Source organism: Nymphaea colorata, chromosome 2, assembly GCF_008831285.2.
Source record: "Nymphaea colorata isolate Beijing-Zhang1983 chromosome 2, ASM883128v2, whole genome shotgun sequence".
NCBI lineage: Eukaryota > Viridiplantae > Streptophyta > Magnoliopsida > Nymphaeales > Nymphaeaceae > Nymphaea > Nymphaea colorata.
Window position 1 is genome coordinate 6,204,552 of NC_045139.1, and position 21,869 is coordinate 6,226,420.

At 38.7% G+C, this 21,869-nt stretch overlaps 2 protein-coding genes across 4 annotated transcripts; both read left to right on the top strand.

Moving 5' to 3' along the window:
- The first annotated feature begins 741 nt into the window (after window positions 1-741).
- LOC116246944 (cysteine-rich receptor-like protein kinase 10) lies at window positions 742-9,655 on the top strand. The gene is made up of 7 exons (XM_031618864.2): window positions 742-771; window positions 871-1,037; window positions 3,878-4,085; window positions 4,823-5,060; window positions 6,247-6,397; window positions 6,485-6,709; window positions 9,512-9,655. The coding sequence occupies exons 2-7, from the start codon at window positions 897-899 to the stop codon at window positions 9,653-9,655; spliced, it is 1,107 nt and encodes a 368-aa protein (XP_031474724.2). The 5' UTR covers window positions 742-771; window positions 871-896.
- A 4,385-nt stretch (window positions 9,656-14,040) lies between these two features.
- LOC116249032 (cysteine-rich receptor-like protein kinase 10) lies at window positions 14,041-19,073 on the top strand. Of its 3 annotated transcripts, XM_050076270.1 has the most exons (8): window positions 14,041-14,183; window positions 14,980-15,959; window positions 16,082-16,320; window positions 16,405-16,574; window positions 16,876-17,083; window positions 17,246-17,483; window positions 18,249-18,399; window positions 18,473-19,073. In XM_050076270.1, the coding sequence occupies exons 3-8, from the start codon at window positions 16,272-16,274 to the stop codon at window positions 18,737-18,739; spliced, it is 1,083 nt and encodes a 360-aa protein (XP_049932227.1). In that variant the 5' UTR covers window positions 14,041-14,183; window positions 14,980-15,959; window positions 16,082-16,271; the 3' UTR covers window positions 18,740-19,073. The 3 variants fall into 3 exon arrangements, with proteins under 3 accessions (XP_049932227.1, XP_049932226.1, XP_031477991.1); XM_050076269.1 differs by having other exon boundaries at window positions 14,980-16,320; XM_031622131.2 differs by lacking the exon at window positions 14,980-15,959 and having other exon boundaries at window positions 16,196-16,320.
- Window positions 19,074-21,869: the final 2,796 nt, after the last annotated feature.

Genomic DNA, 21,869 nt, shown 5'->3' on the forward strand with positions numbered 1-21,869 from the left:
GCCATTCATGCGGTACAATCATTATTTTCGATTGCTACATATTATTATCATTAATTTCTTCATTTAAATTGCCAAATTTTTTGTGAGTTCCTGGAAAATTACATTTATTTAAAAAAATTTCGTCTCAACATTCATTCTATTCCTTATAATTGCTGCGTTTAATTTTTAATCTTCCATTTTGCTATTTTAAATTGACAAACTTCTTGAGTTTCGCCAAAAAAAAGAAAAGGAAACTGACCCTGAATCAATGGACCCTTTTCCGTCTCGAGTTTTCCAAGCAATCAAATTCTCTACTGATTTCTGTTTGACATGTTTTTATGGAGCTAGCCCAATTACTTAAGGCCAAGCTGTCATATATAACTTGCACATAAAGAAAAATTTCTTTGACGTAAAAATCTAATTATAAAGAAAGAGGAAACTGAGGAACGGGTCAAAGCAAAACAAACTCTAAAAAGTTTGTCGATTTTCATAGGTTGAAAATTATAGTTATTGGCGGTCCTTTCTACGATCTGGAACCACGAGAAAAAAAAAAAGTTTGTCATCCATCTTTTCCCCATCTTCTCCTATCATTTTCTCACTTCCAGACATGCATACACTTGGGAAAACTGAGTATTATTAATTGAATTTTGCTTATCTCAGCTGGAAGTAAAAGTGATAACCAGAGGAAGACTGCGATTATCATTGGCATTGGCTCCACGGTAGGGATGTTTCTGATAGCAGTAGGGATCTTCATGTTGCTTTTCCGCATCCGAAAGAGGAAAGAGCTTGCCGGTGAGTTCCATTAGCCAAAAGCAAATATTCCTGATGGTGACTTTACATGAGTTTGCATGTCATCATATGTAAGCTTCATGTCCCTTCCTCTTGTGGCAGTGGATCTAAGAAGATATAGGAATGAGATGGCTTCACTTGGTAATCTCCCTGAGGATGAAAGAAACGATGAGCTACCTCAGTACAGCCTAAAGGCAGTGCAGGTGGCCACCACCAATTTTTCAGAGGAGAATAAGCTCGGAAAAGGAGGGTTTGGCCCTGTGCATAAGGTACACTAATGAACGCTCTTTCGTTATGATCTTATGACATCTACAGATTTTAATATCTCTAGATTTTTTGTGACGTACATATGCTGCCATGCCCTTGTACCATTTTTATTTTTAAAAAATGTTATTGCCATGTTTTTTCCCTTGTACTGATATGACGTGCCACAGTTCATTAACGTCGTTGGCTGTTGTTTCCGTCCCTGTGATCAACAAATTTCCAGCACTGCCTCAAGGAAACTGGATGAACTCACAATGCCTTTGTTTTGCTTTTCTCATGTGCATACTTGTGACTTTGTCACAGCCAATTTCAAGCCAACATTTTCTTTTATTCTACTCAGTAGCAGGGAAAGTTAAGATCTTGAAACCAAACTGTAATTTGTGATGGGAGGTACATGTATATGAGAGTATAGGAGTCCAAATTCACCCGCATATATATGGTCATCCACCAATTCGACATACATATATTATATGCAGATATGCCTGTGTAGGTTAATTTACTCACCATACAACTCACAGTTTCGCACACCCATATGTATTTTTATATATCTTCGTCCTACTTAATTCTCATATTTCTACCTCCAAAGTTCTACGTGGTTCGAGCCCTCTTTCTTCTTTCAAAACTTACACGCTTTTTTACTCTTTTAGACTCCTGAGATTTGTTGACATATTATGTTCACTTCTTCCTTCAATGTGGTTATGCTTGTACTTATTTAATGTACTTTAGATATTTACCTTCCAGTTTAAATCTTGTTACTTAGTCAAATTGCTCCACCTCATCAAATTATAATATTTACTGTTCACACTCAGTTCCATAAGTCAAGTCCATTCAATATTGTATAATACACACACACACGTATATCTATATTCCTCATCTGGTTCTATTTCTTACTCCAATAAGTCTAGTATTCATTCACGTACCCATTCCAATATGATCTATAGGATTGGCCTCAATGGTTAATTTTTTAATATTGTAATATGTATAAAGTTCTAAAATTGTCTACAAATACCACGGATTGAGCCTAGTCATTCATCGGATTTCTTGTCTGCCACAAGCCGCCCATTTCCCAAACTTATAAACAACACTTTATTTCACATCTTTCAGTGCTGAATCTGCATACAGTTTTCACGTATAACAAGTAGCCATCGCTTGGTCAAGAAAAAGTTTACCTATCAACTACAGTTACCAATCCAGGTAGGATTTCATTAAATATGCTACCTTAGCTTCAGATCCTTTATAAATAAAACTTAAGAAACATAATAATATACACGTGGAAATTAAAATCATGCACATAACCTTTGATTTTAATTCTTGGCTCGACTTCCTCTAAATATTTTTTAATTGAACAATTACACTTAAGTAATATCTGCCAATCCACTAAGATGATGATTAAAATAAAATTTTAAAAGAAAATGTCATAAAACAAAGTACATAAGCCTCGCACTTTCAACTTTATTCGGTTGTTCTCAGTCGAACATATCTAGCCAAATTTATCATCTAAACCACAAAATTTGAGTATTTTACAGTCTATTTGTTTCTTGCACAAAATAATGAGTTATATATAGTGCACATAATTCCATGCAGAAACCAAATCTAATACACTGTAAATCTTTTTCATTATCTCTCTCACACATAAATGTGTTCACCACGTAATTCATGCATGCAAGACATCGCATCACAAATTATCAGGCAAGTCTTGAGCTTCAAAGCATATCTATGTAGATTGCACAACCCTGTGGACGCAACAAATGTCGACAGAAAAGAACCAACAGAAATAGAAATGTTTGTAGTCTCGACTCTTGTGCTAGATGAGGACTATTTTTCCACTGGTTTCTGAAAAAACGTCCATGCCCACAACCCTGACAGCATCAAGGATGTACCGTCCATATATTGGTTTTCTCTAAGTTTATTCATTATCCTTTTCAGTAAGCACCCAAAATAGTGGTCGACATAAGCGGATGGTTATGTAACTCATCTTGGAGTTACTTTATTGATTTTGGGTCCAGCCCATCATGGGTGGATCTAGATCTAAAATCCAACAAACATGCAACTCAAAAAATAAAAAGGTAGGAGGTATTTTAGAAATGTTTAACAATGAAAGCGTACCTTTTAATTTTTTCTACTTTTTTTTTATGATTTCATTTTTGTCTTTCAAAATCATTTTTTAAAACTTTTTGAGGGGTATTTGGTCATTACACACTACACACTCCAGCACTGTACATAATACATATAACGAGCTTGTTATCTATGTGTTCATGCAATTGTGTATAGTAATTTTAGTAAGGGTGTATCAGTAGATCCTCGATGAGTCCGACACCTCCCTCTCCCCCCACACTTTGTTTAGAAGACAATGGGTCCCAAAAACAAGGCCCTCCTGAGGTCTCGGATCCATGGAGTTGGCCGACTCCTCGCCCTGATGTCTCTTCAGATCTGGGATCCATATAGAAACAACGAATCACATATATGGTCAACTCCTCATGCATTCTGGTACATTGTATTACCAAAAAACCTGTCGTTTTCCTTATAAGAAAACATATCCATTCTCTTCTCACACACCACACACATATATAAACTATGTTCAGCTCAAATATATTCCAGGTTATAAGAAAGTTTTGTAACTAGTATACTTGGACAAAATGCTTACTAGATTTAGCTCGGAGTAGCAACCGTCTTAATTTCATCCAATTCCTCTAGTGTTCTCCCGGTTTTCAAGTCCAATTTAAAACTGAGATGATGAAGGGACCAACCCTGCTTCCGCCAGCTTTCAATTTTGAAAAGAATGCATGCTGCCGAAGGCGATATGATATCTCATTCTCTCTTTATTTCTGAACCTTCCTCCATGCAGGGTGAACTCAATGGTCGGGTTGTTGCTGTGAAAAGGCTTTCTGAAAGTTCTGGGCAGGGCTTGAATGAGTTTATGAATGAAATTATATTGATCGCAAAGCTTCAACACAAGAACTTGGTTCGACTGTTGGGTTGCTGTGTAGAGCGGGGAGAAAAGATGCTTATCTATGAATTCATGCTCAATGGCAGTCTTGATGCGTTCTTTAATGGTGATGAATTGCTCTTCTCGTTGTCCTTTAAGACTCACAGCTTTTTAGCGAAAAGTCTCTTGTAAAGAAAGAAAAGATCAGGGTGGCCTCTGTCGCCTTTGGGTTTTTCAAAACTTTTGAATCCTTTTGGACTAGATTTCCTTGTGAACTAGATAAAAGAAAAGGAGAAACGCAAACGAAGCGGAAGGGAGGCTTTTTATCTTCCTTATGTGGCGAATCTTCATCTTTGAATTAAATTGAGATATGCTCTTAGCCTATTCGATTTGGAGAAAGAAAGGTATTTTATTTTGTCGACATTTTTCTCCTTTAAGGGCCCCTTAGTTGATCTTTCCGTTTTGGTTTTACCACATCCGATGTTGAGGGCCTTGTATATTGCTTTTGGAGTCTATTGATTCCCCTTCGCCTGTGGACATACGCGCATGCCCTTAAACCGCATATATCTGGTCCTTATAAGAACTGATGTCTGCAGCAAACTAAGCAATATCTCTGTTAAGACAGAAAAATAATTACAGAGAAATGATTGACCTACCAGCACTAGAAACCAAATAAGGATTCACATAAGCCAATTTGATGGGTCAATTAGAACAAAATGATCTGAATGGTCTGGTCGTCGGATTCTACTTAAATCTGGACTCTTTATGTTTATTTGTTGCATGTTTATAGAGAGAGAGAGAGAGAGAGAGAGAGAGAGAGAGAGAGAGAGAGAGAGAGAGAGACTAATTTTCTGTTTTTTGTAGACCCACAGAAGCGTCAATCGTTGGACTGGGAGAAGCGATTCAATATAATTATGGGAAGTGCAAAGGGGATTATGTATCTTCATGAAGATTCCCGGCTCAACATCATTCATCGGGATCTTAAAGCAGGCAATGTTTTATTGGATGAACAGATGACAGCAAAGATTTCTGATTTCGGAATGGCCAGAATCTTTAAAGGAGACAACAACCCAAAAGCCACCCAACGTATTGTTGGAACTCAGTACGTACTAGATTGTGCAAATTTAATGAAATATGCAATTTTCATCTTATGTCAGAGTTCTATAACATGCCAGTACACTATCGAGTTTAACCTGCGCAAACTTAGCTATTCATTGGCATCTATCTAGAATATCAACGTCCTCAGAAGTCTTGCTTTTTTGTCCTCGGAAGTCTTGATCTCCCTTAATGTATTTTCCATTCTTTTGTTTGGTAAACAGGTTAATATTTCAGTACTGAGCATATAGAAGGTTAATGAATATTTTCTAGTCAAGTTTCAGAACGGAAGGATTAAGAATGGCTAAGGACTAGGTTGTTGTTGTTGTGCATGGTTAGATCTGCAAGAGAACCTATCTGACCAGTCAGTATGAAACTAGTTCATACGAAGTATTGTCAATTTAGGTCCGTTTGGAGAGCTTTTCCAAGAATGAGGTTATAATAACATGCGCCTGATGCACATCTCCTTGACTCCCTGGACGGCCTGAAGGTCATGGAAATTTAGGTTAAAATTCCACTGCAATATGAGCACCTTTCAAACTGAAAAATTTAAGCATTAATATTCACCTGCATTTCTAGCATATGAGTTCTGTTGCTAAGATTTCACATAAAGAACGAGAGTCTGTCTCACTTAATTGTCTTGCACTTACAGAAAAATAAGCCATCGGCCCATCACATTCTTCGCATGGGAGACGCCAACTGGAAATAATGCTATTACTGAAATTAGATGCACCCACCTCGCTAGAAATGGTGGAGGAACTAGGAATTCGCCTTCCATTTGAATAATTAATCAAGGAATTTTCCGCTATAATGAGACAGCTAGATATTAACTGCTAATGCAGAAAAAAACTGCAAATAAGGAAGCGGATATATCATCAGAAACAGGGATGAACGACATTGTTGAATTATGGTTAGGAAATCAGTTATCAACTGATCAGCATATGTGCTTTTCTAACTTTTGCTTCTAAAATTCGCTTCCAAATGCAGGTCCTAAGGCCCCATCGGTAAAATTTAATTTCAATGAAGACCTAATGATCACGGGAGATTACTCAGAGAGAAATATCTTTGTATTCTGCGTATTATGTCATTTCGAGTTGCACTGATTTGCATTTGGCTTTAACGATCTCCTCTGTGCTAATCATTTTCTCTGTGCATTCAATGTTCTGAGCAAACTCTTTTGCTTACTTTGGCAGTGGATACATGGCTCCTGAGTATGCCATAGATGGGCAATTTTCCATCAAATCAGACGTCTACAGCTTTGGTGTACTGCTCTTAGAAATTGTCAGTGGTCAGACATACGGTGGATTTCACTTTTCTAAAATGGGTTATAGCCTGATTGGATATGTAAGACTCTCTCTCTCTCTCTCTCTCTCTCCCTCTCTCTCTGTTTTTGTGTGTATCATGGTATAGCTAATGGAAATTGGATTGTAGGCCTGGACTCTATGGCACAAGGGGAGTATGTCAGACTTCATAGATCCACTGCTTGGAGAATCCGCCCCAACAAGTCAAATTTTAAGATGTTTCCACATTGGCTTACTATGCGTTCAGGAGGATCCTGCAAACAGACCCACTATGTCAGCCATTATAAAGATGCTTGAAAGTGATTCGCCTATGCTTCCAGCTCCCCAACAACCCCCTCTGGCTTTCAGCAGAACCGTCAGCACTTCTAGCAATTTACAGACCACCAGCACAAATGAATCCTCTAAAAGTGGCAGTACAAGTTCTCAAAGTTTATTGATATCAAATCCCTCCTTTAGATGATGATCGCATACTATTTATTTGCACGAACAGGTCCAGAGATCAGCTAAATGACATTGCAAATATGCTCTCCTTACTTCCGTATGTATTTGATCATCGACTTGTCCCTGGGCACTGTCAACTGTAACAAACAACTGCAGCAATTGATAAGACTTGTATTGAAGCCACCTGTTTATTTCATGGGCTCAACCATATCGGACAGCAGACGATAGGGATGCTATATCAAACATTGTAATAAAATAATGTTATCTGGAAGATAACGGCTTCTGCTTTGCATACCAAGTGTTTATCTCGGTCTCAGAACAAAGGGCAAGGTTTCTTGTGTGTAATGATTTTACAAAAGTTACATTTTCTGAACTGGCTCTGTTTCGCAGACAAAATTGAGATGCAAGACTAAGATGGCTGGAGGAGGACAGGGAGGCGTTGGGAGCCTCGGTGGGTAGGAAAGGGAAGATGAATTTCATATATCTGTTGTATCGGTCAAATCAGTCTGTTTCCTCTGTTGCTTTGATAAAAGGTTTTGTAGCCAATGCATATCAGTCGATGGTGCATTGGGTGTCATGCTCTTACATCACAGATGCGTGGAAGGAGTGGACCTCATGCAGCCCGGGCTGCATGTCAACAGGGACGCTCACGACATGCTTCTCCCCATGCTACAATGTCTGTTTCTAAACAAAAGTCTTGACCAGCAGCAGGCCCCTTTTGTGTAAATTATTTTTTCTACAAGTGTCTTCTCAAGGCGGTACTGTAAACACATTGCCAGTTCGATTTCTTCAGGAGTAGAGCCAAACACCAAGTTGATGGAACGTTGACTCCATACCAAGCATCACGAGAAGTGACATTGTGGGTTTGATTTTCATGCATAGCATGTTTTTGGGCCTTTTAGGAGCAAAAGAAAACACCAAGTAATTTCTGGATGTTACATTAACTTCACGCCAAGTTCTTATGCAGTTTTAGATCCTAAAAAAACAGAGAGAACGTGAGTGGGTTGGGAGTGTGAGCATCAGCTCTCTCCCTCACTTAGAAAGTTAAAATTTTAAACTCAGGTTAACATAAAAAGGTAAAACTTGGCTGCCTTTTTAAAAAGTATGTAAAATGCAAAGCCGACCCTGTTCAATTTAACGTATAAAAACTTGACACGCAATACGTTGCATCTCTAAAAAATATTAATTTTTAAATTAAAGGCCTGTGGAAAGGTCGAAGCCCACTTGGCTATGGCAAAATAATTGCTTGACATTTTACTTCTAGGTAGTTTGAACTTTCATTTAACGAGAATTGACATTTGAAACGACGTACCACAATCTTTTCTATGGGAGTTTTTCCAAAGAACGTGTTCAGTTTTAGAAGAAATAAGAAAAAAGCCATTCCGGTTTGATTTTTTTTTTTTTAATCCAGTTAGATTCTTGCACGATGGGAGAAAGACGGTCTGATGAAAAAGCATGCCAACAATTGGAATGGAGATTCACTAACACGGGAAGCCGCTTATTTATGTAGCGTCCGCACCAATCAATAAAAAAATTGTAAAAAAAAATTAAAAGGATTTTTTAAATTTGATAAAACTCAAACGTATCAGTTTGTATATTCATATGACTAATATGTCATCCTGAGCTGAGCTGCAAATAAAAGTCTTTTATTTTTTTTGTTTCACGTTTATTGTAGCGTCTTTTTTTTTTTGCTTCACGTTTATTGTTATTTTATATTCTTGTCATTATCTCACACCACCTCCTGTCATTAACTCGTACACTTCAAGTATGAAGTAATGATAGGAATATAAAATAATGACATGAGTATGAAAATCACGGGGTATGGGATGATGAATATAAAACGTCATGAGTGTGAGATAATGAAAGAGGGTATGATACAATGGTTATGAGATAACAACAAATGTATGATATGACAAATGTATGAGATAATGGGTATGAGATGATAACAAATGTATGACAATGACAAATGTATTGAGATAATAAATATGTGATAATGGCATAAATATGAGATAACAACATGTATCTTTGGATACAAAAAAAAAAATCATTTTTTGTCTACCTCTGGTTTTTCTTGTCATTTTCTCACTTTCTGACCTACACTGGGATGGCTGACCAAGACTAATTGAATGTGTTAATGGAAGGAAAAAGTAGTAACCATAGGAGAGCCATGATTGTCATTGCTCCACTGTGGGGATCCTATTGCTAGCAAGAGGGATTTCCGTGTTGCTTTCCCGCAGTCCAAAGAGGGAAGAATTTAATGGTGAGTTCCACAGTTCCACTAGCCAAGAGCAAATCCTTTTGTATTGGCTTTACATGACTTTGCATGTTAGGATTCATGAGATTCATTTTCCTGTCTTCTTGGGGCAGAGGAGCTACGAAGATTCAACAATGAGATGGCTTCACTGGGTAACCTGAATGGGGATGAAAGAAACCATGAGTTAATCTCATTATCTCTATATGTTTTAAATGTAAATATGCTGCCATGCTCCTCTACCAGCTTTTATGCAGTTATCGTGTTGTTCCCCTCGTACTCATGTGACATGCCAAAGATCATCCATGAACACAGTTGGCAATTGTTCCCTTCGCGTAATCTTTTGTCGATGTTGCCTGTAATCAACAATTTTCCACCAATCAATGCCTTTGTATAATTGTATTCCCTTTCCCATGGGTGCACCTATGACTATTTTATGTATAATGGGTTCTTCATTCCTCTCAGGGTGAACAACCCAGTGGTTGGATTGTTGCAGTGAAAAGGCTTTCTGAACGTTTTGGGCAAGGCTTGAAGGAATTTATGAGTGAAGTTATATTGATTCCAAAGCTTCGTCACAAGAACTTGGTTCATTTGTGGGTTGCTGTGTAAAGCGGAGAGAGAAGATTCTTATCTATGAATTCATGCCTAATGTCAGCCTTGATGCATTTTTATATGGTGGTTAACCTCTCTTCTCATTATTCTCTTCATTCTTGCAGATTTTCATCTAAAAAACTGTTTCTGATCAAAATGATGCTTGGAAATATTATGTGTATGTACGTGTGCAGGAGAGAGGAAGAGAGGTGGGAGTGGATGAAGATGCGAGGAGGGGAGAGGGAGGTGGAGAAATGATATTGGGAGTATCTACCCTACAGATTCTTGTCCTTTATATATGAAGCAGCTTAGCAATTCAACTCGTGTTACTCCAACAGGAAATGAATGTTCAAAACTGCTATTTACAGCTACTCTAAAATCTATCCCTTGTTTATTCCAACTAATTGAAACCACTTGCTTTTTAGGAAGAAACTAAAAAACATTTGAGGCTCGAAGAAAAATAAGGCCAAAGATAAGGAGTTATGGATAAAACTAAAAAGGGAAGAAAACAGACCTTCTACGTGTACGGCTTTGATCTTTTGAATGAATTTGAAGCCTTTGGGAGTTTATAAGAAAAAGGACCTACCTTCCTTATGTGGTGAACTTTCATTAACAGTAAGGTATGCTTTTGGCCTGTTTGATTTGTTGAAGGAAGTGATCGTTTCTGATGATATTTCCTTTCTCTTGTGTCCACTTAATTGAAGTTTCCTTTTCGGTTTCACCTCGCCTGATTTGGGAGAGGGAGACTAGTTTGCAGGCTTTTTTGAGACCCAGATTGGATTGGGAGAAACAATTCAATATAATTGTGGGAAGTGCAAGGGGGATTCTCTATCCTCATCAAGATTCCTGGCTCAACATCGTTCATTGGGATCTAAAAGCAGGCAACATTTTATTCAGGGGTGGGCACCAGGCCACGCCACCGGCCGGGCCCGGTACACGGCCCATCATGGGCCCGGGCCCGATTGGCAGGCCCAAGTCGGCCAATGGGGCCTTTCTCAGGCCTGATAGTATTAAAAAAATATTTTATTGATTTTAAAATTTAATAATAAATAATTTCTTATTTAAAATATAATTTACATTAACTTTTTTTATTAGTAATCGGGCGGTGCCTGGGCCCAAAACTCAGGCCCGTCAGGCCGAAACTGGGCCGGGCCGGCCGGATGCCCACCCTTACTTCAGTGCAATTTGCACTTTTCATCTTATTATCGGTTCTAATTCTATGACATGCCACTGGACAATCTAAGTAGTCTTTCTTGTTCAATTGATACTCTGGTGCAATCCCTTGTTTTCAATTGACGTATCTTCTGTTTTCTTGCGTGGTAAAACTGGTGATCGTTTTGAATCATATAGAAGTTTACCGAGTATTTTTTTAGTCACGCCTCAGATAGGGAGAATTAATCAATAAGTAATGACGAGGTTGTTTTGGCAGCTTTGTGAGAGAACTGACATGACTTTTGGTATGAAATTTTGACAATTTAGGTTCATTGAGAGAGTCTTTTGAATAATGAGGTTACAAGTATAACAACGTGCAAAATCACTGTCTTTCGTCCCTTCCTCTTCTCATTTATTCTCCTTGTTCTGATGTATGTATCATGTATGCATGCAATACTCTTGATGCAAAATTTTAAGAGGACAATAAAAATGTGAAGCTTCGTCGCTCTTGTAAATTTGTATATTGTTTAACATCCATCTGTGATGGAGATAGAGAAAACAAGATTAGGTCGACCACAATCATATCTATAATAATCTTTTGAGAGTTTAAATCACGATTATGCTCACGTTAGGACAGGTCGAGGCATACGCTAATTACCAACATTATATCTATTTGAATTTACATATGGCTATGGTTTCATGCGTGTATGTGTGTAAGAGAAGACTAAAATGAGGTAAATGCATGTTTATATGATTTTTCATCTAATATGTTTATAATTTTAGTTTTTTTTTTCAAATTTGTATTATCATAGATGTATATATTATAATTCCTTGTCCGTGAAGCCTAGGCTTCAACTAACACCTCGCTTTGCTTTTTTTTGCGTTTTGCAACTTTGGTTAACAACAAAAATGGTTGCTTACCTTTCTTTTTAATTTTTTATTTGACAAATTAAAGGCCAATTGAGTTTGGTGACACTAGGTCTCTAATATATATTATATATTATATATAACAATTTAGTTGCTTAGGACTGATCGGGCCGGTACCCGGACTTGGTGCCCAAGCTTAGCAGCTGACTCTATTAAATGTTTGTCAAATGGACAATTGGAGAGGGCTGCCGACTGCAAATCAGACGTTTCCGGTGTTGTTCGTACCTTATGATTTTTTTTTTCTCCCTGATTTTCTCCCACTCTCCTCTCACTATGGAGACTGGAGACAGCTGCTAAGTCTGGGTCTGGCCACTAAGTTCGGCCCGAACTGTTCGGGTACCGGCCTGATCGGGCCTAGGCCCGAAAAAATCGAACCGGGCTGGCTCAATGGGGCCCATGAGTACTTCAGTTGCTGGTGCAATTCCTTGATGTTGGTCAGCTCATAGCCTATTGTCTAAGTCACATGAGTACTTCAGTAAGATATATGTACTTGTGTCACCATACCCGTACCAAAAATAAGCACTTGGATACACTTGGGTACCTTTAAGTTCAAACTGCTTAATTTTATTTTGATTTACTTTTTTTCCACCTTACTTTTCATTTTGTTATTAGAGCTATTGTTAATTAACATACTAATGTTTTTATTTACATCACTTGCTTGCTAAAATATTGTCTTCGCTTTAATTTTTTTGTGTTATTTGTATATATATACATACATACATACATCCTCTCGTATCCATGTACCCACATTTTCTAAAATTATCGTGTCTATACCCATACCTCCATACCGGTATCCATGTGACTTAGCTTTGGTATTTAGAAATGGTGCCTTCTGCCTTTCCTAGCAAGAAGGGGGAGAAACTGTTTATGTCTTTGGCCCAAACCTTTGCTTTGGGAAGATTAATTAGGAATGCATGGTTACGTGAGACTTGCAGACGAAGGGGATGCTAGAACAATGTATATTTTAATAATGTGATCTGGCAGATCACATCTTCTGCTCTATAAGCTGTACTCTTCATTACTTCAGTAAGTGTTTGCCTTAGTCTTCAAGGGACAAGGTTTGCTTGTGTATGTATACTCATTCAGCCAGAAATATTAAACTCCTGATCTTGCACAGGGTTGAAATGCAATAGTAAGACGAGTGGAGGAGGAAGGGGAGGCGCCGGGAGCTGTTTATTGGTATTAACAACAGGTGGTACTGCTGAGTTCGAAATCCAATTATAGATTTACGGCCAATTATAGATTTACGGCCTGATTTGTCGTAAATCTGAAATTTTATGTTAGTGAGTTCCGATTTTTTATTTTGAGATAGATTTGTTGCATGATGTTTGTTCAAAGCTCTTGACGGTTCTCAAGACACATCGAAACTCGACTCTACTTCTTTACTTTCACTCGTGTAATTTTCTGTATGTATTTCTCGTCGATTTTTCCATCCAACTCTCTCGAGTGTGCCTCCTTCAGCTCTCTCTTTCTCGTTGTCAAACCATTCACACACTCAACCACCCACTTTTACTATAGTCTCCCAGATGGCGTCAAGAATCCTTGACTTGTGTGGTGCCTTTTCTTCTTTCTTCCCATTGTCTGCAATTCAGTAGCCTTAGCTCCGTGTTTAGTTCTACCGTTCCAACGGTACCATAAGACACTGTACAGCATGCACTCTGCCGTGGCCATGTCCCCGTCGCCGTTTGCCAGAAGCGCATGGCGGTGGCTGCTGAGAGGATGAACGGGAATCATAGTTGGTAAACTCGTATCTATTAATTCTTTGATTCGATTGAGTTTTAAAATCACTACAACTGAATCGAATAAGTCAAGGTCGAATCAAGTCAAGTTGGGTTGAGCCATGAACAAGTCTAACCAACCTTGACTTGTGACCCAGTTTTGAAGTTATGATTCTCGAGTCAACCCAACGTGTTTGCCATTATAACAAAAATTAATAATAATAAATGTTGCTTACCCCTTTTTTTTTCCTGAAATTTTATTTTCACTTGTGGCCAACTTTTTTTTAATTGTCCTAATTAACTCGAACTACATTCTTGTATTTAGACAACTTTTTATTCCTAAATTTTGTTATGCATTTCCATTGATATCCATTTTATCAAGTCTCTAATGAACCCAACCCCTTAGTCTTTTGCCAACTATAACAAAAATCAAGGCCACTGTTGCTGACCTTTTTTTTTTCTGAAATTTGTTGTCAAGTTAAGAAGCAATTTACCTCGAGTCATTGGTTAATGGTTGACTGGGACGCAGACTTTAATCGCCAGACTGGTCGTCATCAATATGAGAAATAGCTGCATGACAAAAATTTTTCTTTAACACCTCTTTTCTGCAGAGTTCTCAGAGCAAACCTCAACACAACCATCGGCTGTCGACGGCAGATTTTCCACCCCCGCAGGAGTCCGGAGCACGCTGCTACCATAACCCCGCTGCCAACAACCGCTGTGCCGGAAATTCCTCTTCCTGCACACAGGTTGCGAAAATCTCTCCCTCTCTCTCTTTGTGGACTGTCAGTGAGTGGTTGCAAATGTGCCGGAATCTGTTAGTTCTTCTAATAAATCTTCTTTTCAATCTCCTCAACTCCAACAGTGCTAATTTTCCTTCTAAATTAGACAAGGTGATTTCGTTTATGCAATCCAATTACTCATGCAACAGGCAAGGCTTAAACATTGCCTTCTTTTTGTTCTTTTCACGAGCTCCTTAACTCTGTATAGATGATGTTCTTCAGTTACAAAATCTTTAGCACCTGTTGGAGGTGCTCATATAAACTGATTTGATGCTAAAATATTCTCTCTCTTTTTGTGACTTCTAACCTTTAGCTCATTACTCATTTTTCTTGCAAATTTTTGAGTAATAATAGTCTACCTTTTCCTACAGATTGATGCCTGTTTAGTTTTTCGTCGGACATGTTTGATTCACTGCATGTTCATGTCAAGCAAGCATTTTTCCTTGTGATCTATGTATATCTTTGTTAGCAATTATGTTGTTAGAACCCTACCAAGAAGTAGATTTCCGATAAAAATCTGCTGGGATTAAGGCTCCCCATCTTTTATTAATAGCAAGAAGTAGGTTTATGCAAAAACTGGAATCGAATTAAAGCTGGAGATCATTACTGCTTGTAGCTATAGCTTGTGGAGAACATTACTGCTTGTAGCTATAGCTTGTGGAGATCATTACTGCTTGTAGCTATAGCTTGTCACTCGCGTGCTTTAATTATGTTTCTTCTCCATTTAACGCACTTTTGCTTGCATATATTATACACCACGCAGCAGGGGAGAGAGAGAGAGCCGATAAAATAAAATGGGAAGAGAGAGAGGTCAGCAAATCATTCTTTTTTTAAAAAAATCTCTACGGCCTCGTGCAATGTTGCGGCGATGTCCTCTCTGCTGCTTGCTGGACCTGCATCTGCAATGCCGTGGATAGGGTCAAGGCCGCCTGCCCAAATAAGAAGTCCGCCACGGTATGGTTTGGGTACTCCTGCTTACTTCGTTTCTCTGATACACAATTCTTCGGGAGCATTGATAAAAGTGAGAAGATTTGGTTAACCTCCAAGCAAGCAGAAAACCTGCCCACCCGGGATTCCGGAGGCTGCCCGGGGTTTTGTGTACGAATTAGCCGGAAATGCTGCCATTAACACAAAGATGTCCGCTACCAAGGTAGAGGCGCAGGATGGGTATAGCAGCTATGGAATAGCTTAATGCTCCGAGACCTTGTGCTTTGCAGGGTGTGCTTCCAGCATGCTATTGATAAGATTGAGAATGACAACTCACTAGGCCCAAGGTGGCGGTCTCTTTCCTAGAGCTGCATCATCGGGTATGACACCAAGCCTTACTTTCTGATCTCACAGGCTCCGGCGCCGGTGCCGTCGTTGTCATTAGCATTCGCCGCGGCTGCTGTTGTAAAACACCCACCAGGTTAAGTGGTGAACTTCTATTTCATTCCCCTACCCTCAATTCGCTTTGAATAGTTGGCGGACTGTCACAAGATGAGGTATGGGAGCTAAAGGTTTTGGGACAGAGCTCACCTCTGTCCTTTCGTCTCTGCTTTTCCCTGCTGACCGATTTTGAATCTGCCTCGTTTCTTTTCGTTGCCCGGATCATAGAGCGACAATGAGCCCCGGCAAGCCTGGGGCATCCTGTGCACGGAACCAGCTTTCACAGACAGTAGCCTTTTTAGGATGCATACAGGGTATCGCTCTTTGGGTCGCAAACGGTGACAAGTTGAAATTGAAGTCTGCCGGAGGTTGCTGGTTGGTTAAATATCTAAAACTTATACAATTAAATATATCATAAACTGTGGTTAAGAACACCATAGTTGTACGTTTCCACGGATATCATGTTTTAGTGATGCAAATGGTGGAACCTATTGCAGGAAATTTGCTTTATGGCTTGTATACTTCCAACTTTACCTATCATTTTCCCACTTCCAGACACGCACTTGAGAAACTGAAAAAGATCTATTGAACTTTCATATATATCATAGCAGATAGTAGAAGTGGTAACTTGAGGAGAACCGTGATTATCACTTGCTCCACCGTGGGGATATAACTACTTATAGCAATATGCATTACCGTTTCGGTTTTCTGCGTCGAAAGAGGGAAGATCTTAAAGGTGAGTTCCACATTTTCATGGCGGCTTTACATCACTTCTAAGGTTACCATACGAGTGCTTCAATTTTCTTTCCTCTTGCGGCAGAGGACCTAAGAAAACACAGCAGTACTGAGATGGCTTCACTGGGTAACCTCATTGAGGATGAAAGAATTCATGAGCTACCTCAATACAGCCTAAAAGCAGTGCAAGCGGCCACCAACAATTTGTCGCAGGAAAATAAGCTCGGAAGAGGAGGATTTGGCCGTGTGTATAAGGTACTTCAATAAAAACTCTTTCACTATGACATCTAAGAGTAAATTGAATCCTGTAGAGACTTTTGCTGATATAGAATCAACTATCCCCTTACTTTTTTTCATCTACACGGCACCATTGTCTTCCCCTTGACCCTTGCACTCCTGGGAGATGCTACAATTCGTCCTTGAATGTTATGGGCAGTTTTGCCCTTCCAGTTGTCACCGCTTTTTGTCAATCTTCCGTGCACTTTTCAGCAATGGATCACGAAACTGGTTGAGCTTATGTGACTGTAACAAAGATCGCTTTGTCTATTCCTCTCAGGGAGAACTCAATGGTCGGCTGGTTGCAGTGAAAACTTTTCATCAAAGCTCTGGCCAAGGCTTGAAGGAGTTTACGAATGAAGTTATATTGATGACAAGGCTTCAACACAAGAACTTGGTCCGTTTACTGGGTTGCTGTATAGAGCGGGGAGAAAAGATGCTTATCTATGAGTTCATGACCAATGGCAGCCTTGATGCATTTTTTTATGGTGATGCACCTCTCTTCTCATTATTCTTTTTAGATCACAGATTTTCTGCTAAATAATCTGTTGCTGTTCCTGTTGGTGCTCAAAATTGAGTAGTAAGTGCATCTACATATGTGATGAATGGGGAGAACGAGAGAGAGAGACTAACGTAGGGGTTGTTTTTAGACCCAGAGAAGCGTAAATCATTGGACTGGGAGACACGATTCAATATAATTATTGAAAGTGCAAGGGCGATTCTGTATCTTCATCGAGATTCCCGGCTCAATATCTTTCATCGGGACCTTAAAGCAGCAAATGTGTTATTGGATGAGCAGATGACAGCAAAGATTTCTGGCTTCGGAATCGCCATAATGTTCAGTGGAGATAATGACCCAATAACCATCGATCGCATTGCTGGAACACTGTATGTACAAGATTTTTGTCAGTTCAGTGCATTATGCAGTTTTCATCTTACGGCTTGTTAGAATTCTATGCATGCCTGTCGACAATCTAGTTTCGCATCTAAATAGAAACTTGACTTGTTACAAATTCTTGCTTTCTTGTTCAATTGATGTTATGGTCAGATACCTTGTTTTCCCTTAATGTGGTCTGTTTTTTTTTTTCAATATGGTAAACAGTTGAATATTTTAATACTGAGCATATCAAGAGTCAATGGTTATTGTTCCAGTCAAGTTTCAGAAAAAAAAAAAAAAAAAGAATTGCCATGTTGTAGGCATGTAGCTATGCGAGAGTACAAACATACGACGGGATGACTCAAAAATTGCATGTTGTGCCTACACCACATCTGACTGTATGATTCAAGTGCCCCTTAGCTAAAAAGTCCTGTGTTTGCCACTGCCTCTTAGTATGAAACTAGTTCAGGTTGCAAGCTTGGGATCTGGTTTGGGAGTTTTTTCAAGAACGAGATTATAATCACATGCATGCACATCTACTATGCACAGCCTAAAGGTTTCGTGGCAGTTAAACATCCAACTCAACTATGATCTCCCTTCAAGTTGAGAGAAATTAAGTATTATATGAGGTTCACCTACAGTGCTAGAATATGGAGTAGTTCTGTCGCTAAAATCTCGCGAAAAGAGTGCCCAGTTGCACCTAAAATCTCCTCTATGCTAATCATTTTCTCTGTGCATTCAATGTTATGAACAAACTCTTTTGCTTACTTTGGCAGTGGATACATGGCTCCTGAGTATGCCATAGATGGGCAATTTTCCATCAAATCTGATGTCTACAGCTTTGGTGTACTGCTCTTAGAAATTGTCAGTGGTCGGACAAGTGGTGGATTTCGGTCCTCTCCAATGGGTTGTTGCCTCAATGAATATGTAACTCTCTCTCTCTCTCTCTTGTGTGTGTGTGTGTGTATCATGGGAGCTGATTCATGAAGTTGAATTGCAGGCCTGGACTCTATGGGGCAACGGGACAATGTCAGATCTCATAGATCCCGTGCTTGGAGAATCAGCTCCCACAAGGCAAATTTTAAGGTGTTTGCACATTGGCTTGCTATGCGTTCAGGAGGACCCTGCAAGCAGACCTACTATGTCAGCCATTATACACATGCTCGAATGTGATTCTCCAATCCTTCCATCTCCGCAACAACCCTCTCTGCTCTTCAGTGGTAGCATCAGCAATGCTAGCAGTTCAATGGACAGTACAAACGAATGAACGATCGTCCCTCCAGAAGAGGCAGCACAGATTCTTAAAGTTTACCGATGTTGGAGATGTGCATCGCATATTTATTTGCATGAACGGATGTAGCGATATGCTCAATGACATTGCCAGTATGCTCTCTGTAAGCTATTTGGTCATGCGACTTGTTCCACTGTTGGGAAGACTTATAATTAAGGCATCTGCTTTTGCCTTTTGGCCCAACAGCTTGCTTTGGGAAGACTAGTAATGCGTGGTTATGTGAGACTAGCAGATGATGGGGATGCTAGATCAATACATATTTTAACAATGTGATTTTGCAGATCACAGCTTCTGCTCTATAAATTATATTCTTATTTTAGTGAGTGTTTGTCTTACTCTTAGATCAAAGGACAAGGTGGCTTGCGTATAATCATTACACAAATCTAGCAGAAAGTTGAAATGCAAACTTAAGATGTGTGGAAGAAGGGGAGGCGTTGGGACTTGGGAGAGAAACAGGTTAGCAGCTCACTACTGTACACAAAAAAAATTGCTTACAGAAATGCATAATGACCAAAATACCCCTGAAAAGTTTTAAAAGGGAACTTTTAGACAAAAAAAAAAGGGGTTATGAAAAAAGATAAAATTCTAAAATGCACACTTTTACCAAAAAAAAAAAAAAGAAACTTTTTAAAATATACCAACCCTTCTGTTTTTTCTTAAATGTATATTTGTTGCATGTAACTTGATCTCCATTGGGAGCTGTCCGCGTGTAAGGAGAGCCTTGGTAGGTGAGAAAGGGAAGAAGAAACGCTGTGTGCCACAATGCATGCTATATATGTACACTATGTATTGTATAACAAAATAAATGACCCACTTTAATGAATTCAATATATTAAAAGGTTCTACGCTAATCTTTATTTATTAGATAAATCCTGTAAGCAAATGATGTCGCTGTTAATTAGTATCAGTAATAGGTTGCACTGCTGCCTTCGAAATCCAATTATAGAGTTACATAAATGTGAAATCTTATGTCATCCAGTTCCGATTTTTGTTTTTGGAAAAAGCATGAAATCCAAGTTCGATTATTGAATGAGCGTCGCCAACATTGACTATACCATCCAATGATGATCGGTCCACCCAATTCTGGATCCGTGTAGTAATTAGGTGATGTATTGGAAAAAGAGATCCAACTGGTACCATTATTGTCAAGGACGCAAAAGTAAATGGGCAGGTAATATGAATATTGTTATCTTCTGTATGGTCAAAAGAAAAATTTTTGACAGCCGCACCCTTCTCTTCTATGCCCACTTGATATTATTCGTCCAGTGGAGGAGAACAAACGTGTTTCTTTGTGAGAACCAATTGGATTCAACGATCGCCTCTCATTCAAAGTATCAATAGAGTTGCCCACATTACAAGTGTATACCAAAAGAAAAAAAAACGAGAGAGATTGGGGTATTTCGAAATTTTGTTATAAAGTAATGTTTATTTTAGACTTTTTAATTTTTTTTCATTTACTTTTTAAAATTTATTTATTTTTTTACTTCAAGGAAGAATATTTTTATCACAATAACCACTTTCGATTCGATAATTAGTTCACTTTTTATTTGAATCCAAAAAGTGGGTGCAGAGATGCGTGGAAAACGATTGTGCCGTGACTAAAGCATTAACACAAGAAAGTAAATGAGAAACAGCTGACTTCTTGCCTAACCTCTCTCTCTCGTTTCGTCAAACCTTCCGACACTCAACAACCCTCTTTGGCGAGTGCCTTAGCTTGCCCGTCCCTTTCTTCGTCTTCCCACCGTCACCGCTTCTAGATTTCCACCCTCGTGTTTGGTCTACGCCAGGTTGCAGGTTTTCTCTCTGAGGTTGAAGAGTTGCTTGTGGCTTCTGTACATCTGCGCATGTGGTTTTCTGCAACTGTATCTTTTTTTTGTTATCTTACTATTTATGTTTTGTTGGTCTTAATGCTTTGCGTGTGCGACTGTTTGTTTTCTTTCTTTCAACGTCCACTTGGGCACTCCTAATGTTGAGTATCCAATCTCTCTTTCTCTTTCCAACTGCTTTTTGGGGTCATCTGGAGGCCGTGGCTCATTTCAGCTTAGTTGCGTATTTGGGAGGAGCGCAACAACAGAGTCTTCAGGGACACATTCTCTTCGTCAGATTCTGTGGCTCGTCTTGTGCAAGGGGATGTCCAGTTTGCCATTCGAATGAAGCGCCGCTGTCCATCTGCGACTAGATGACTGTGCCGCGCCGCCTTTCCTCTCTTTTTTATTTTTCTGTGCATTGTATTGTATATTCCCTCTTCCTGATTCTGTTTTTGCGGTTTATTTTTTGCGGATGTACCTAGGGGACTTCTTGTCTTCAAATTTTGTTATATATTCCCATTTTATCGGTTTTTTTTTCTCTTTCTCTTTCTCTCTCTCTCTTTCTCTCTCTCTCTCTCTCTCTCTCTCTCTATATATATATATATATATATATATATATATATATATATATATATATATATATATATATATATATATATATATATATATCTTGTTAGTGATTATATGCTTTGAGAGCTACCAACAAGTAGATTTATTCTTGTGCTATGTAAGTGATTTGATTTAGCTTGTCACTAAGTGTGCTTTGATTTTTTTTTACTCCATTTAGCATGTTTTTGCTCACATATGTTATACATTAATTTCTCGAACTACCATATGTTGAAGGTTGTTTTGGACCTATCGAGGAATTGGGTGTATCGAGCAAAGGCAACCTTTTATCATGTTCATCAAGGAACATAAACCTGCTTATTCTATATGCAGGTGCTAAATTGTTTCATTTTAGCATTTTGATGGCAGTTTTACATGTCAATAATATTAAAAAGAACGGCAAAAGAAAAGAGATAGAGAGAGAGGAAGTTAGTTCAATAGAAATGTAAATGAATAGTATTCAAATCAGATGTGCTCTTTATGACCATATTGGCTTTTTTATATGTTGATTTGGACTTAGATTCAAACCTGAACGGAAAATAGTCATAAGTGCACCTAAAATCTGATTTCATAATCTAAAACCAATATTTGAGTTCACATCTACATACAAATTTTAACCTAACGTGACTGACGTTCAAGGTGTAAGGGCATTAGATTATGATTTATGATTATTTAAAACTAAATTTGATTGG